The sequence below is a fragment of the Hibiscus syriacus genome, unplaced genomic scaffold (genome assembly GCF_006381635.1).
Source record: "Hibiscus syriacus cultivar Baekdansim isolate YM2019G1 unplaced genomic scaffold, ASM638163v2 tig00009009_pilon, whole genome shotgun sequence".
In the NCBI taxonomy this organism is placed as follows: domain Eukaryota; kingdom Viridiplantae; phylum Streptophyta; class Magnoliopsida; order Malvales; family Malvaceae; genus Hibiscus; species Hibiscus syriacus.
In genome coordinates this window covers 1,227,483-1,245,950 of record NW_024062181.1, presented here as the reverse complement: position 1 = coordinate 1,245,950, position 18,468 = coordinate 1,227,483, and the positions used below count along the sequence as shown (strand labels likewise).

The following is an 18,468-nucleotide window of genomic DNA, read 5'->3' as shown; positions in this document are numbered from 1 at the left end:
CTTTTATCATGTTCATGTTCCGGTAAATAATATCCATAGGCATATGTTCATCTGAGAACTCTCCTACATTCTGCAACCTGCACAATTAGAGTAGCAGCCATGAGCTAAAGTAACATGAATATCCATTTATTGGTTGTACCGGTCGCGAAATTTTATTTGTGCTCATCCCGTATAAAAATTTTACGTTGTTAATATATATATGTGTCCACCCTAACAAATATTTATGGATCCGCCATTAGTAATATCAAGCTATTGAGCCAAGCAAATTTTGGAAATCACCTGAGTGATGAACTTTAGCTGTTACTCTGGTTTGGCATTGTATGTCACTCAGCTTCTCAAGCTGCAATTGACACAAATGAGTTCAAACAAAGATTCATGCATGAGGTCGTGTTATAGGCACCTGTCCATTTTGAAATTCAAATTTTTATACTGTTCATTTTATTGATGATGTTCACTTTGAAATTTTATCTGTACCACCTCATATAAAAAAGTTATGTTATTAATATATATGTACACACCTAAAAAATATTTATGTATCCGTCAGTGAATATCACACTATCAAAATGTGATAAATAACTGAAAAAACTATCACCTTCAAGCTGATTGTAAGATTTTCTTCAACCTAACACATGTTTTAATGGTTTTAATATCTATTTATTTCTTAAATCCTTCTGAAAACTTGTTCAATTCCATGAGTGTGAAACCTCTAACGTTTCTTCGCACTTGCTCATTCTATTTGTACCAATATGCAGAAATGGGTACCCTCAACAATCAACATCATCTAACTGTATAATAAGCTATGTGTATACTAAGTAATAGTATTAGTAAGATACCAAGTTAACACATACTGAATTAAAAAAATATATATATCAAATTCAGGATCCAATTTGAGATAGAAAAATTGGGGTACCAATTTGAAAAGAGTTACAAAGTTCAATACTAATTTGAAAAGTGTTACAAAGTTCAATACCAATTTGTATAATAAGCCAAAGAAAAACCCTTTCTCACTCTCTATAGCCTGCCTGCTCGAAGCTTAACAAATGCTCTTACTTCAAAAGTCATTTTTCTTTCGTTTTTCATCCGAAAATTGAAGAGAAAACGGGTTGGAGATTATGCCTTCGTTTCCACAGCCTGGGTTTGTTACCATCTGCGAAATCAACCGAGATCTAGGTATCCTTTTTTTCTCTCTTTTTGTTGCCTTTTCTTTTAAATTTAATGGTGTTTTCTGCTGCTGTTTTAATGATTAACACCAATAGTATTAATCTACAGTCACCGCCGATACCCTTTCCGATGCTGAAGCCAAGGAAACTTATGGAAAGCTTCTTGTACGTTATTAATTGATTAGCATTTTCATTTTTCTTAAATATATGTAAGCAAAAAAAAATTCAAACATTGGGGATTTACAGGGAATGGTGTTCAATCAGGTTCCATTCCAATCCCTAGAGGATCCCACACAACCTCCACCAACTTCGAATGCTGCCGTTTCTCAACCCAAAGGATTTGTGTGATTTCCCTCCTTTTTTCTACTATTGTAATTTTGAGTCTTTTTTAGTAGGCTTTCACTAATTAAATTTCTCATTGCAGGGAATGATAACTTCCTCCCTCAAACACATTTTTCTACCCAATGATGTGAGTTATTATTTACTTGTTCAATTATTTTTGTAAGCATTTTCTCATATGCATATATGGCGTTTTAGTATTTATTGGTTGTTAATTGATTGGCATGGTGAATGTTTAAGCTGCCCCGAGTAATTAATTTCTTCTTTTTTTAAAAAAAATGTTTTCCTTAGTAATAGGAGTGAGTATTCGATCGAGTCGACTAAAAAAAATTAAAGTCAGTTGAGTTGAAGAGTCTATTTTATAACTCAAACTTTATTTAAAAAAAAATTCGAGTCGAGTTTATTAAATCGAGTTGAGTTGTTCGAGTTTATGTTTAAATTTAATTGTAGATATTTATAATATTATGGTACTATTTGAATCCAATTTAAACGGTTTTCTATATCCATATACAATATACATATATATATTTCTTCATTTTTTTCATATGTGATATACATATACCATGTAGAGTTGAGGGACTCAACTCGAACTTGAAAACCAATCCACTAATTACTAAAAATTTTGAGTTATTTGAGTTATTCTAGTTCTATTTTATAACTAGACTCGAATCTGAAATTTTTTCAAGTTAGTCGAGTTAATGAAATTACGAGATAACGTTTTTAGCATTGAGTTGAGTCAAAAAATTAAGTTTTTTCGAGTCGAGTTTTGCTCACCCCTACTTAGTATACAAATATGCCATCATGATCTGTATGTATCTGTATATGAATCCCGTATCTATGTATATAGTATGAAGCAGTTTGATAATCATATTGGAATACTTATCTATCTTATTGGCAATACTTGTGTTAGATACTCTCGAAAATGTATGTTTAAACATGGCATTAAATGAGTAGGCGGTTGTTGATATTTAAGTCTGCAGTCTCATTTGATAAGTTGTATAGATTGATTTGTTACCAGACGTTGCTCTGCAAGGTGTGAGCTGGCATCAGCACAAACATATTCTTGCATTTATATCTGGTTCTAATCAGGTTACAGTTCGTGATTTTGAAGATTCAGGTGAGCAGCTTATTATATTATTCTATGCAAATTGTTGTTAGCCTTTTTTTGTTTGTTTCACTCCTAGTTCAGTTTGTTTTGTTGAACAAAATCACTTCAGTTTTGAATGATTTGAACAGCAGGGAAGGAGCCGTGCATTTTAACTAGCGAGTCCCAAAGAGATGTTAAAGTTCTAGAGTGGAGACCAAATGGTGGAAAGTCACTTGCTGTGGCATGCAAGCAAGTATCCTGATTTTACAAACTGTTAACCTTTTCCTTCCCATTTATGTCAAATATGGCTGATATTTTCTCAATTATTTATGGCGAACTTCAGGGGTGGAATTTGCATTTGGGTGGCATCTTATCCCGGGAATGCAGCATCAGTTAGGTCTGGCTCTGCTTCATTCTTGGGAGCACTCTCTAGAGGTTCTGGGACTCGGTGGACTCTAGTGGACATTTTTCGAAGTCCTCATGATGAACAAATAAGTGCACTTTCTTGGAGTCCAGATGGAAGATATCCTTACTTCTTACTCACCTGATATTTATATCTTATTGCTTTAATTCATTGTGCTTGGGAGTCGGAGCTTGGAGTGGGAATGTGGTTGATTTAAATATTCAAATGTATTGTATTCCATGACATTTTGATACATATTTGGCCTCTGCCTCATATGAAAGCTCGTCGTTCACAATCTGGGATGTTGCCCAAGGTAATCTTTTTTTTTCAAGATTAGTAACCTTTTGATCACCCTCTAATTTTGTGCAAATCCACTTAGGAGAAAGTTAGAAACTTAGTTGGGAGTTTTGAATAGGCTTGATTAGTTGCTTTTAAGTCTTAATCTTATGATTTTTTGTCAAAAGCTGCAGACTTTTTTATCTCTGAGTATCAAATACTTTATATTGGATTATGGAGTTATAGCTTCATGTACAGCACAGTCATTGGATAGAAAAACCATGGACTAAACGTTAGATGCGACTCCTAAGGAACCCTAGCACGAAGCTGATGGGTTTATTTGTTAAATTTCTCTTTTCCTTGAATCCCTAAATGATCATCATTGGTTCCATACTATAAGCAGTTTGCTTAAAATATATTTCTACTGTCATCTTAAATATATATTCATTTAGATATTATTTCTTCTGGTATTTTGATCAATATTTTGGATGGATTTTGCAGGTATTGGGACACCCATTCGACGGGGATTAGGGGGAACATCAGTGGTTAAATGGTCTCCAACTGGAGATTACTTTTTTTCTGGAAAATTGTATGTACTTAACATGTTCCCTAAGCTTTATGTCTATTTCCGATAAAAAAAAATCTGCTAATGTCTCTATCGTGTTGTAGTGATGGAACCTTTTATCTTTGGGAGACAAACACATGGACTTCTGAACCATGGTCTTCAGCCAGTGGTTTTGTCACCGTAAGTATGATTATTTTTAAACCATGTCGGAATGATGGAACTTGCTGACATGACAGTAGATTTTACCTGTTTAAAATTTTAGTGATCAATCATTTGTTGTTATCAGGGTGCAACTTGGGATCCTGATGGTCGTATGGTTCTGCTTGCTTTCTCCAAGTCTTCAAAATTGGGTTCTATACACTTTGCATCAAAGCCTCCATCATTGGGTATGTAAGCTGTAATTAACGAATTTTAGCTATCGATCAGCCCATTCTTTTTCTGTAATTAACCATCTTTCGAAATTTGGCCTTCTGGTGACATTGAGGATTGAAATTTACATTCTATGGTTACTTTTGTTTTTCTCTAGAAATCAGAAATAAGAAAAATCTTTTACTCGCATCCTGTGTCCATGACTCTTACCTTGCAACGAGCCTTCCTTTATACTTGCTTTCATGTTTTAAATGAATTATCCGTATTAGCCTCTTGAATTTTATTCAGTTGTAGACAGATGCATAGTAATGAAAGTGACATTTAAATAATTTCCTGCTCTTGATTCTCTTCAGATGCCCACTTATTACCAGTTGATTTGCCAGAAATATTATCTTTGACTGGCAGGTATGTGAAGTTGGTTTTCTGGTTTGTTTTATTTTTTAATTTGTAATTCTGCAGATATTTATTTTTAAAATAACTTGAGCTGGTCAAGGTACCAGCTTCATGGTAAGCAAGGGTAACTTATAAATGGAAGCCTCAAATTCAAATCATCCCCGACCCACCTACTTTTTTCCTTTTTCTTTAAAAAAAGAGCAAAGAAATAAAGGATCTTTTTTGAATTAGCTAAAAGTAAAAAGCAGTGGAGATGCTTGCATGTCATTCGGGGGTCTATAAGCTTTTCCCATTGCTGATTTTACTAGCTCATATAATCTCAAATATTTTATTATGCAGTCAGGGAATCGAGAAGATGGCCTGGGATGCTTCTGGAGAGCGATTAGCAGTGTCATATAAAGGAGGGGATGACATTTACAAAGGTCTCATTGCGATATATGATACGAGGAGGAACCCCTTGATTTCTGCATCGCTAATGTGAGTCACAGCTTCTCTTACTATGTACTTGTCCTTTTGGTTAGGAAAATATGTACTAGACACAGCTATCGTGGAGCATTCCATGATATTCATTTCATTCCAAGACAAAAAACCTAATATATCACTCCTTTCTGGTTTATGGGTGGAGTGGAGAGGGATGTAAGGGTACGACTCCCTTGATTTCTGCTCCGCTTCTTGCCTCGTGTTTTTTGTTTCTGGTTGGTAAATTGACATAGAAATCAGACCATTCCACGATATCCATTGATAAACAAGTGAAATCATCTAATGTTTTAGACGATTCTTCATTTTAATGCAAACTTATCCCCCCATCCCTCTCTCTCCCCCAATGATATTTATACATTTAACTGCTAATCAATTTTCTTGTTGCTGTAATGTGGATTCAGTGGATTTATAAGAGGTCCAGGCGATAATCCAAAGCCGATTGCCTTTTCCTTTCACAACAAGTTTAAACAAGGACCATTGCTTTCTGTGGTAAACCCTCTTTCATGTCCTTCACTTTTCATTTTTACTCTAATTTGGTCGGAAATTTTTACGGTTTTTATTTGTTTGAAGTAAAACATAAACAATTGAAAAGCAAATTAGAAACATTGGTACGGTTTTAGACATGTGGAGGAAGATATGAATCTGTATAATTCGTACGGAATCCAAATCTCGGCGGTGGGTTGCAACTAGCCGGAAATTCATGTTTCCCGTGGTCCATTTAGATATGTTCTCTCCTTTTTTGTTGCAGTGCTGGAGTAGTGGATTTTGCTGTACCTACCCTCTGCTATTTCGATCCTAAAATCCATCCGTGGTCAAGGTATTTTTACTGTATGCAGTATGCTATGCTTTATTGGCTGCATGACAAATTTAAGACATGAATACTCTTTAAAACCTCTTTAATTTCGATCCTAAACCAGAAATGACTTGTACTCGAAATGACCCAAACTAATCCATACAAAAGAAACAACTTGAACTTGAAGCTGACTTGAACCAGAAATGACCCGAACTAATCCACTAAAAAAAACTTGAACTTGAAACTGACTTGAACCTGAAATGATTCGAAACTTCTGAAACCCGAATTGACCGTAGCGGCTCGATTGACATATCTAGATGAAACTTCAATTAACATTAGCAGTTGTAGAGTTTCGGATTTCAGAATTGGTGGATGTTTCTTTAGACACACTAAATATCTACTTTGTTGCAGGCACTTGGAGGCAACCTATCAATGGCATGATTATGAGAGAACTGTTTAGATGGTATTATTATCATCTTGGAAACTCAAAATTGAACTTTTAAATGTCATTGGTGACTATACTTGTTATAAAATTCGTGACTGAGTTTTATCACGAGTCAAATGAATGTTTAGTTAGAAAATGACTAAAAAACACTTTTTTAAATGGTTATGAAGGAGTATTATAGTAAGGGTGTTTTTGTCATTTTACACTTTCTTTGTAATCTTTAAATAAAAGTACTGAAAATTAATGTTCTAGATTCGAATAATATACAAATCTCTTATCATTATACAATTATAATTAATTTTTATAAATATATATTTTTTACTGAAAATTAATATTTTTTACTGAAAATTAATATTTTCGTTTATAATTATTAACGTGTAAATTTTATTATATAAAATACGAAAAATAATAGTAATCTGAATAAAATAAAAAAGGACAAGTTTTAGTGGCCAAGAGAAAATAGACAACTTTGAAGTAGTTGTGTAGATAGGTTCTCTAAATTTTTTTTTAAATCAATACCTTTAACATTAATTAAAATATAATGATATGGTAAATGTGAAAGTGAGTGTATAGCTAACACTCCATTGACGGTCAAAATTAAAATATACAATTTATATTTTACATTTTTTTATATAAATTTCAATATTTAAAGTTACAAGTTGATATTTAATTTAAAAATTAACATTAAAAAACTAACCTAAAGACGCTAAATAATCTTGGAATCTTTAACTCGATATTGTAGATTTCACCTTAGATAAGGAAATAATCCGGTAAGAGCATTATCTTGGGAATTAAATATTCCCAAGTACATTATTCTGACCATTTTGCCCTTTAATATATCCCTAAATGTTTTTGTACAATTAGCATTTTAATAATTTGATTGTCGAATTTATTAATATTATTTTATTTATTTTATTTATAATTTTCAAATAAGTTTAATATATTTATCATGTTGACTTATAACAATATTTATAGTAATATATTTTAATGATTATTTTTTTACATAAAACAATTATTTTTGTATTCAATTATTAAAATAATAATTCTTAAAAAATTATAAAAGTTTGATTAAATATTTGATACGAGAAGATTTTTTTCCGAATAATTCAAATTGATTCAATTTTTTTATTAATCTAAATTGATTAGAATGTAGTGTTTATTTTAAAAAAAATTAATTAGTTAATAGTTAACTTACATATACTCTAGGCTCTATAATCCAGCTACTTAAATATAAGATTTTTTAAAAGAATTGTTAGTCACTTTTACTATTAAGATAAAAAATTATCAATTTGACTCATTTTTATATAAAAAAATATACATGGATAAACTAGATAAATGATAATTGAGCCTGATTAATAAAATTATAAAATGATCCACTGACCATGTGACATTATTTTGTTGGGTCATCGATTATTAAAAGTTATAAAATATTCATCCGATTATTCATTTATTTCAAACTCATCTTTTTTCTTTAAAAATTAGCGATCTTCTAAGCTAGACATAAACTTGTTGATTAATATATAATAAAATATGATCTTAAAACTATTTGAGTTGAATTTTTTTATACCGATTATCAAGCCAGTGCTTGAAATATTATTACATTTAGTCTGTGCTTAAAAAACAACGACAATACTAGTAGACATCATTAAAATATAATTTTATCATATTTCAATTAACAGATTAATTTTCAATTCATATTAACACTAGTTTTTAAATGAAAATGATGAATTTAAAACACATGGATAGTTGAGTGGTCATTTTGTAACCTTGAAAAGTTAGAGCACTCAACAAATATCAAGAATCATTTTATAATTTTTAATAGTTTGAAGACTAAAACAACATCTTATAATTAGGGGACCATTTGAATACTTTACCCGATATATTTTTAGTACAACTTCATGTATTTTGTTTGAATTTGAAGTCAACAAAGCTGACGCGTGTGACGTGTCCTCCTGTCACAATGACGCGGTTTCTTCGTCCCCTTTACCCAACACCGTCCCATAAAAGCTTCCTTCTTCACATTTTCTTCGCCAATTTACTATCTGTTTGGTATCCAAGAAAATCCCATTAACCGTATGATTCTTTTCTTCTTTACTTTCCTTTACTTTCCCTCATTATCTTCGCACTTTTGTTTCAAGTAAAACAGTTAAGAAAGTTTAAACGCCAGCAGCATCAGATGGCATCACCGGAAAATCAGTCGAGCATCGAAACGCCGTCGTTTCATTCATCCTTCGCCGATTCCTGGATCACCGAAGCCTTCTCTCGCGACAACCAGGCGTTGACTATAGCACTACAAAAGTCAATCTCCGATTCCTTCGTCAACCCCGTCGCTTGGCCCGCGCCCGAAACATCCCCAAAACGACAGCGCACAGCCAATCCGCCGCCGCTGCCTCTAACCGAGAAAATCTCCAAACGCAAGCCGCGGGCTTCGAAGCGGTCTCAAACCACGTTTATAACGGCGGATCCGGCTGATTTCAGGCAGAAGGTGCAACAGGTGACTGGTTTCAGTTTCGGCGAAGGGCAGGTGCCGGTGAGTCCGATCCTTAAGCCCGAGCCTCAGAGACCCGGCAACCGGTTGCATAACGTTGCTGGCCCAGGATTTTTACCGACGCTGGATACCTCGGCGGTCTTGTTGGATCATCAGCAACCATTTTCTGGAGCAGTTGTCGGGTCTAGCTTAGATTGTGAAATTTTCCCGAGCTTTCCCACTCTAGATTCCTGGAAAGTTTAATTTTTGTTTTTAATTTACTTCCCACCCTAAGATATCGTGGATAATGTAAGGGTTAGGAATGCTAATGAAAATTGGAGTGGGATAATTAACTTTACTACTTTTATAAAATGGTATTTTGCACTTTTAGATCATGAATTTTAAATTTAATCCAATTAAACATTTGAATTGTTATTACTAGATTGTCTAATCTTAATTGATTTCGAATATTTAACTTTTTTAGCTCATTTTTTTAATATTTAATTATTTTATTGATGTAATTTTAATTTAAATTCTCAAATTATTTATATTTAAATATTTATAATCATTCTATAGAATATTCGTGTTTGAGTTAGGATAAGAATAATATTCATATATTTTTGTTTTTTAAGTTGTATAATTGAATTTTTTATTTTCTCACAAATAATTTTATTATTTAATACTTAATTTATGTTATTCTATAGAAATATTTTCTAATTTATAATAATATTTCTTTATTCTGTGTTCAAAATATTATTTATCAAAATTTATTAACTACTTAATAATTATGAATGCTTATATTCTCTCATTTTTATAAATTAAATAATCAATATTTATTTTAAAAATATAACATTTCTATTTGTATTTTTAAGTTTTATTTTCCTTTCACTTCACAATCATTATGTTTAATCCCACTAAATAAAAATCTTAATAGAAAAGGAAAAAGCAAAATCCATTTAATAAAAGGGTAAATTACACTGTTTCTTATTGTACTTTATTCTTTCTCCTATTTTGCTCACCGTACTTTTAATTTTTCTAATTTGATCACTCATGTTTATACATTGAAAAAATTTGGTCACTCTGTCGTTATCTCTCTATTAAGTTGGTATTTACTCATTGATTTAGTGCAATTTATTTTTTCAGAATTCAACTTAGCAGCTAAATATATACATTTTTGTGTTCCATTGAATTTGTTCTACATTCCATAGATCATCTGTATATGTTGTTATTAGGGGTGAGCATTCGATCGAGTGGAATCGATTCAAGTAAAAAAATTTGAGTTATTTGAGTTGACGACTCTTATTTTATAATTTAAACTTTTGATCTAATATTTCTTCGAGTCAAGTCGAGTTTATGAAATTCGAGTCGACTTATTCAAGTCTCTATTTAAATTTAATTGTAAATATTTATAATGTTATGATACTATTTGATTCCAATATAAACGGTTTTCTATACCCATATACATATATTTTTTCTTTATATTTTTCCATATGTTATATACATATATTATGTAGAGTTGGGGGACTTAACTCAAACTTTAAAATCAATATACTAATTACTAAAAATTTCAAGTTATTCCAGTAATATTTTATAATTCGACACAAATTTGAATTTTTTTCGAGTCGAAAATTTAATTTTCAAATCTAGTTGAGTTTTTCTCACCCCTAATTATTTCTTTGTAAGGTTTGAGAATTATATTCGATGTATCGATTTTGTTATACATCTTTAAAAAAATGGATGTCCCTTATTCCCATATGTAATGGGGTAAGGGGAGATAAGATAGTAGGCTGCCCTCAACAGCAGGTTGATAGCAACTTCCGTAGAAGACCTCCGAATTATGAAATACTCCCCGTGAGACTTAATCCTACGACCTCAAGATTAAGAACCTTGTGCTCTACCAACTGAGCTGGATGATCATCTCTTGTTATACATCTTTGCATACATATAATAATTGTAGTAGTTGTTTATATGTTTTTTCTGAGTCAAGCTTGGTCCATGGCATTGACAGTTCCATATTTCCTATGGGGTTGGACCAATTGATTCATAATCATGAAAGTGATTTAAGATGATTTGGTTGAAATTTGTTGTACTTGTTGTCCAGATCATGATATAGTAGCAAGCTTTAAGGTCGAGAAGCCGGTTTCGTTTCTGGGAGACAATATCGTGCAGCTTGAAAATGACATTTTTGATGAGATAGGCTTTCCCACAAGCAAAGTATATATTTTGATCCCTTTTGTTACAAGGTATGTACTTTGTATTATTTTGGCCTAAACCTGTTTAGTTCTTTGAACCAGGTGGTTATCTTATCTCTCGAACCTGTAAATGAACCGAATGTAACAAAGGTTGTGTTCGGGGCTGATCCTGATGCAAGCTATACAGATCATCTTTGGTCATACACAAATCATCTTTGCGCTTGACTAAATCCTTGTTTGGGGATTCATACTTCTTTGAGGTGCTAAAATTCCCGGGAGGGATCACTGTAATTCCCACGCAAAGCGCGTTTCTTCTGCAGAAAGTGCAAGTCCGCTTCAACTTCACCTTAAACTTCTCTATTTATCGGATACGATTGAGTTTTGATGAACTGAGGAGCCAGCTCAAGGCTGGATTGCATCTAGCCACATATGAGGTTAGGCAAGCTGTCTCTTTCTGTTGATGTTGCTTTGTTATTTTTGGCATTTTAGTGCTTGGCATTTGTATATTATATCATGCACTTTATGCCGAATCTGATTTGTTTTATTTGGCGACTTTCAGAACTTGTATATTATCTTATCAAATTCCAAAGGCTCCACTGCTGCTCCCCCCCATTACTGTTCAGTCATTCGTTCTGCTGACCGCAGGGAATAATCCATCGATGCCGAGATTGAAGCAATTAGCTCAAACCATCACTGGTCCTCATTCGAGAAACCTCGGCCTGAACAATACTGTATTCGGTAGAGTTAAGGAAGTTCGCCTTTCGTCAATTCCGCAACGATCTGTTCATGGAGGTGACGGGAGTTCGAACTTATCGTCCCCTTCTCCTGCTCCTTTGCCTTATCCTATCCACGGTAACCACCATCACCATCACCACAGTGATGGTCTAGCTCCTGCGGTTTCACCTGCTACGTCAACCGAGAAAGGTGCTGCACCTGCACCTGAAGATTATTCACTTCCTCCCGACACAATTTCACCTGTATCTCCATCATAGAAATAAAAGGAGCAAGGGGAAGACTAGAGAGGAGTCTAATGTAGCCCCTGTTGCCACACCCACAATTTCTCCTCATCATTCTGCTGTCCACCAAATGTCCACCCATCAGCATCAGCACCCCAACCTAAACTCAGATCCATTTCCAATGCGACTCCGGCATCCAGTCCACTGCCAAACGTAGCATTTGCTCATGTCAAGCCTCCATCGAAGAGTGAACCAATAAAGAGGTTCCTGAGAGGACACCTTCAGCTCCGCCATCAGCGTTGGCATCTTTACGTGAGTAAACCATGTTTTCTTAATAGTTAAAGATAAAATTTCACTTCTTAGTCTATTCTTGCATGCCAAACTGAAAGTTCTGATCATAAATTATTCGACCGGTTGTTACCATGCAAATAATGTCTGAATATGTTTTCTTGTGCAGTGATTTCAGACTATCTAGAAAACTTAAGAATCATTAGAGTGGTCAGCTTAATCATATTATGATCCATGCTCAGCTTTCTCATGATCTTTGAACTTCGACCATATTTCTAGATGCTTGATAATCGTTACATTGGTCCGTGTAATTCATATTCAGAACCGTGCTCTAAGTTTCTTCTCGGATCACTAGATAATTTGCTACGCCATTATCTTGCAGTCATATCGACTCGTGCATGTATGCTAATATCGTACTTTTGCTGCATCTGCAGGCCTTCCAACTACGCAAGGTGCTTTCACTCCTATTAGCTATTATCATAATATATTTATAACAGAGAATCGACCATTTCTAGTTCCGATCACCTTCAAATGGCGGACGAGAGCAACACGAAAGGCGTGCCCTCATGTTCGGTTGGATATATGCTGTTTTCGTGCTGTAATATTTGAGTTAACAATCAAGTTGCCCCATTTCAGGTCAAAAGTCACATTGGTGGAAGGGCCTATAGATAATGTGATTGCTGCTGTTTTGTGCGTTATCTTTCGTTGAAAATTAGAGGTAAAGAAGAAACAAATCTATATGCATTACTTCCCTTCCTTTTCTCACCTTCTACTTTCTATTCAAGTTTAACTGGAGACGTTTCTATAGATATTCGATTTGCTTGGCAGTGTATAATTAAACATAATTCATTAGGATCATCATTTGAATCGAGTCATGTTTAATGAAGTTCGATTCGAGTCGAACTTATTGTTCGAGTTAATAATTTTATAATTTTTTTATTGTATAGGTGAACTCTAAAAAATGTATGCATGTCGCATGCACTCTCAATCATGGTCGATGCCGATACAAGATTAGAGTTTGAGTTTTAGAAAGTAAATTACATACCCTCTATTTACAATCATAAAAAGAAATTAAGAATTTAACGAAAAGAATCCATTCAATAATTTAACGGTAAAAGAGATATTATTTTATTAGAAGATTGTAGGCGTGTGCACATTATTAATTGGCTACGCAAAATTTGAAAGATTCTACCTTTTATAATCACTTTAAACTATTTAAAAAAGAAAAAAAAAGAAAAATAGTAAAGAATAATTAAAAAGAATTAATATTTCATTTTAAAATCAAATCAAATTTTACTCATTTTTAACTAAAATACACGTGTAAATATACATAATTACATTTAAATTTGAAAAATTCAATAACTAAAAAAATATTTCCTTTATTCAACCTACAATCTAAAAAAGAATTAAAGTATTTTTAAGTAAATATTAAAATTTATTTTTAGTTGAGTATAAAAATAAAAGCCTTAAATATCTTGAATTTAGGTTTTATATATAAATTATAAATTTAATTCATATTCTCTAATTTGATCATTAAATTTAAAATTTAATCATATTGTTTATGTATTTTAAATCAAGATTGAAATTTTTAATTTAAAAAATAAAAGACTAAAATCGATCAAAAAAGTATAGAGACTAAATATGTGATTTAAACATAGTTTAGGGATTAACAATAGAATCTGACAAAAACCTTATAAATCGACCCGCCCCGCCCACTGATATCATTTTGCATCTTCTGAGAGCTAAAAGTCGAGAAGGCTCGGCGTATTTTCTTTTACCGTCCCCAAAAGAGGCACGTAGGCAGCGGCAAACTATAATCTGTCAGACATTTCAGCAAACAGCTTGTGTGCAAAAGATGGAAGACCATTTGCACAATGAAAATCCAGTTCCCCATGTCGTTCTCACGAACAAGTACCTCTCCCTGTCCCCCTTCTATCTCTTAATTTCCCCTTTTATTCAAGTACTTTGCTAATTGTGATATATTTGCTAAGGTTATGTTGCCAGGAAGTCGCACCCAAAAAATTATCCAGGCTCAGAGCCAGAGGTGTTGTTTGGGATTCTCATTTGTTTTTTTATTCCTTTTTTTTCTCTATGTTTTAATCAATCGTTTGATTGGCTAATTAATTTCAGGGAGGCAGCCGCCGGACATGCGGATGGCAGAGACCTTTTCTCCGAGCGGCCTGATCCTAATGCTCTGAAAGTGGGTAATTTTGCTTTCGTGTTTTTCTCCCTTTTTGATTATCTATATACTTCTCTTTAGCCATAGTTTCTCATTTTGTGTATAATATATGCATATATGTACAGGAGCATCTTCTGAAAATGGCTTCAGAACATCGTGCTGAAATGGCTTCTAAGCGTGGCAAACCTAACCTCCTGAACAAGGTTCATATTCCATAATTACCCTTTTCTTTTCTTCAAGTAGGCTTAATTCTACTTCCCCTACTGGCTAAAAGAGGAGTTTTGAAAGGAAAAATGCTTAACACTTACTTTTTGCTTTGAAGTTGGAATGTTTAGGACCATTTTCTTTTGGGTGTTAAAAAATGTGGAGAAGTGTTTGCTTTACTTAAATTGATGAGTAATTCAAAAGAAGGCTGATTGAAGTTTATTTTATACTTTGGCTTTAGGTAACCTAGAAATCGGAAATGGGTATGGTGTACCTGGTGGAGGTGCTTACAACTATAGTACACCAAGTTCTAATATCACTACACCAGGTTAGATTTACCATGAATGAACTCTGAAGACTTTGCTTGATTATTTGCTAAACCAAGTTTTTTTAATGTTTCAGGAAATTCGGGATATGCTGATAATGATAATAGTGAGAAAAACTCTGAACTTTATGGAGAACAAAAAACGAAGGCTGCATCTAATGATTTGCCTGAGTACTTAAGAAAAAGTGAGAGCTAGAGGCATTCTAACAGATGGTTCATCGGAAGTTTACCTATCGATAAATGATAAGGCAAGTTATTTTCTTCTCATACCCTATTGTTCTCTTTCTTTTTTCTCTGTTAATCATCATAGGATGTGTTGAAATGAAAAGCATAGCTTCAGACTTCATATTTGATATTTTTGGAAATTTACCGTTTAATATGTAAACTAAATATAAGCTCTAATTAGTACTAAAATATGCAACAACTTGCTTTTCATTCGGATTTTAGAATTGGAGATGCTGCACCTCAGCTCGTGGAAATGGACAGTTGCCTCCTGGATGGGTATGTATCAATGGCTAGCTTGTGCTTCTGTATGCTTATTTCTTGATATGTGACTAGGACTATCTTGAACTCCAAACTGTCCCTTGTACAATTTTCTTTTAGGTTCAAATTATTAACTTCTATTATGTTGTTGCTCCCTAACATGTGAAATATGTACTTCATGCTAGAACTATTTCCAGTGAGCTTTTACATATGTGTTTAACCTTAGGCCAGAGGAAAAAAAAGGGAAAATGAAAACCTTCTTAACTGATGTGATTTGTATCTTATTATTTCTAGAAGCTCACAAGTTCATGTTTTTATCCGGCTTTCTCTCATGATCATTAGGTGGAAGCAAAAGACCCCTCTTCTGGTGCTTCATATTATTATAATGAAAGCATTGGAAAGAGCCAGTGGGAAAGACCTGTAGAAACATCTTCGAGTACTTCCATTCCGTCTGCTACAAGACTTGTGGGAGATTGGGTGGAAGCAGTAGATGAAAACAGGTATGTTGTATAAAGATGTGTATGATTGCCTCGTTCTGATTGATTTTCTGATCCCAAAAATTGAATTTATTTTTGAATGAATATACTATTTTAAATTTGAGGAATACTTGAAACTAGGTTTAGGCAAATGCCATAAATCTTCTGGGGTAAAGCTGCAGTTATTAGAAAGAATGAGTCTCGCATTATGTTTGGCAATATTGTTGATATATTTTTTTTAATTTCTTTTTTGTTATTTGAACTAAAGATTTTTGTTGACCAAACTTTGAAAGGGCCTATCATTACATGACAATTGGATAATGCATGCGTTCCTAACATATCCCCACTTTTACTATCTTGACCTGGAACCCCTCTTTTGCCAAAGCTCGCACCACCATAACAGCTGAAATGTATCTTTAAAATCCCTGTTAAGGAATTTTTCACCCCAGCAAAAATCTTCTGAAGGGATGTGCATATCCCAGACATTTCTTACTCCTTTGCTTTCTTCTGACCTTCCCTGTTCACCCTTCTTTGTTGATCCACACTCCTACGTTATCCACATTCACAACCTCCTTATACGTTCTGCCATCTCTCAAACTTCTCGGTGACTCCAAGTCAACCTGCTGTCTGCCATTAGCTTCTCTACATGGCTTAATTCCTTCCAGCTGAGATCTTTTAACCTCTGCATCTCTCTTCCGGCCCCTCTTATACTTAGCCACCCCCACAGTGACTCTCTTCCCATCAATCAACGTTCCATTTACATTCATAACTGCTCTTCTGCAACCTTCCTCCACCGCATATTGCACAAAAGCAAACGTTGATGACTTATAATTCGTTTTAACCATAAAACTTGGGATAAAGACCCTCACTATTCTACCATAATGGTTGAAAATCTCTCTTAACTCACTTCTGGTAACTCTCTTACTAAGATTTCCAACAAAAACAGTCCATTCCTCACCGGAGAATGAATGACCAAACGCACCCGCTCTCTTTCTCTCTCTACTTTTCTCACTCATGGTCATACCCAAAATAGAGAACATGTATGTTGTTTCATTCATACATTATACAGAGCCAGAGTTTGTCGACAGCCAAAGACAACAATGAGAATAAGGCTGCGAAGCAGAGGTACATCCTCTAACTTTGGGCTTCTATTTCTTTTAACCAACTCTGATTTGTTTGTATGAGGCTATTGTGTGATTAAGGATCATCTGGCAGTGCAAATATTTCTCTTTAGAATTCCTATGTAGTCTTCCTTTTTTTGGCAAATAATTCATGTGTGGTATAGGTTCTGGTAAATAAATCTAAATACGGAATTTTCAATTGTCAAAAATGCAAATTGCCAACGTAATTGGTTTGTATAAAACAAGCTTGGATTATGGATAACATAAGATAGGCCATCTAAAATAAATTCCTCTAGAATTTAGGTGATTTTTGGGTCATCATTGTTACTTCTTCGCAAACTGTTTTAATTCTACTGAACACTTCTCCGAACTTGCAAAGAATTGAGCTACCAGAGATGGTCTACATATGTCTGGAAAATACATCCTCAGAGATTTGTTTTTATCTCCTAAATTGGTTGTATGGTGCTAAAGTATTTGCCTTTGCAGATCCAGTGGGAGACCGCCTATGGGAAAAGGAAACAGAAAAGATAAAAGGAAGCATGCCTACGACGATGATGATGAGCTGGATCCAATGGATCCGAGCTCTTACTCTGATGCTCCTCGTGGTGGCTGGTATGTTAGCTTTAATAATTTTCCTGCTGTCATGCCATCATGTTTGAATACTAGGTTTGCAAAGTCGAAAGAGGCACCTTTTAAAGTCAACTGATGTCATCTGACCTTGGCTCTGCAGGATTGTTGGGATGAAAGGAGTACAGCCACGAGCAGCTGATACCACCGCCACGGTAGAATATTTTTCTTTGAATCTGTTTATAGGATTTTATTTATGAACTATGCTACGGATTGGAAATGATATAACGTTCATTACCCCATCTGTCTTGTGCAAGTTCTCATGTTTCAAATGATTGTTGTGTCTATGAACTCTTAAGGGTCCTCTGTTTCAACAACGTCCATATCCATCACCGGGAGCTGTATTACGGAAGAATGCTGAAATAGCTTCGCAAACGAAGAAACCAGGCTCACATTGGACACCCTTATCAAAGAAAGGAGATGGGAGTGATGGGCTTGGTGATGCAGATTGAGTTTACGACATAAAATGGAGCAAGTTTGATCTTTGCTATGCTCGTTTTAGCTCGGTGTTCGTATTGAAGTGAATTGCGATGTACTCTCAGCTGTGTATACAACATGACTGCAAATCATGCAACATTCTTTAGCAGTCCGGCACATGCATTCAGCTATTTCCCATGGTGCAAAGCATCAAAGATGATTGGATGATTTATTCAGCTTCTAAAATCGACGACTGTACGTCCACTTGTATTGTATGGTAATTGAGGTTGAACTTGGTTCTTTTATCAGGTCTTTGGATGTATTCGGTAGACGCCATAGCCATGGATCCAGAGATTCAGGAGAAGAGGGATGTACGGTCTGATTATGTTAATAATCGTTTTAGTCCCTACTATGTTGAAATTT

At 34.1% G+C, this 18,468-nt stretch overlaps 2 protein-coding genes and 1 pseudogene across 3 annotated transcripts; all 3 read left to right on the top strand.

The window, feature by feature from the left end:
- The first annotated feature begins 1,024 nt into the window (after positions 1-1,024).
- LOC120202919 (aladin) lies at positions 1,025-6,513 on the top strand. Of its 2 annotated transcripts, none has more exons than XM_039203271.1 (16): positions 1,025-1,170; positions 1,270-1,325; positions 1,407-1,502; positions 1,585-1,629; positions 2,502-2,616; positions 2,739-2,835; positions 2,930-3,109; positions 3,244-3,302; positions 3,767-3,854; positions 3,935-4,010; positions 4,117-4,216; positions 4,553-4,604; positions 4,932-5,069; positions 5,474-5,561; positions 5,821-5,889; positions 6,277-6,513. In XM_039203271.1, exons 1-15 carry the CDS (start codon positions 1,113-1,115, stop codon positions 5,869-5,871), a joined length of 1,299 nt encoding a protein of 432 aa, XP_039059202.1. In that variant the 5' UTR covers positions 1,025-1,112; the 3' UTR covers positions 5,872-5,889; positions 6,277-6,513. The 2 variants fall into 2 exon arrangements, with proteins under 2 accessions (XP_039059202.1, XP_039059201.1); XM_039203270.1 differs by having other exon boundaries at positions 2,736-2,835.
- A 1,862-nt stretch (positions 6,514-8,375) lies between these two features.
- Positions 8,376-9,134, top strand: LOC120202917 (calmodulin-binding protein 25-like). The gene has a single exon (XM_039203268.1). It carries the CDS (start codon positions 8,487-8,489, stop codon positions 9,039-9,041), a length of 555 nt encoding a protein of 184 aa, XP_039059199.1. The 5' UTR covers positions 8,376-8,486; the 3' UTR covers positions 9,042-9,134.
- A 4,821-nt stretch (positions 9,135-13,955) lies between these two features.
- Positions 13,956-18,468, top strand: LOC120202772 (annotated as a pseudogene).

Bases quoted from the DNA above. Each gene is read 5' to 3' on its own strand.
- LOC120202919 (XM_039203270.1), top strand. From the start codon at position 1,113: ATGCCTTCGTTTCCACAGCCTGGGTTTGTTACCATCTGCGAAATCAAC. The intron at 3,110-3,243 runs ATATCCTTACTT...ACATTTTGATAC, and splicing joins TCTTGGAGTCCAGATGGAAG to ATATTTGGCCTCTGCCTCAT. The intron at 4,011-4,116 runs GTAAGTATGATT...TGTTGTTATCAG, and splicing joins CAGCCAGTGGTTTTGTCACC to GGTGCAACTTGGGATCCTGA.
- LOC120202917 (XM_039203268.1), top strand. From the start codon at position 8,487: ATGGCATCACCGGAAAATCAGTCGAGCATCGAAACGCCGTCGTTTCAT.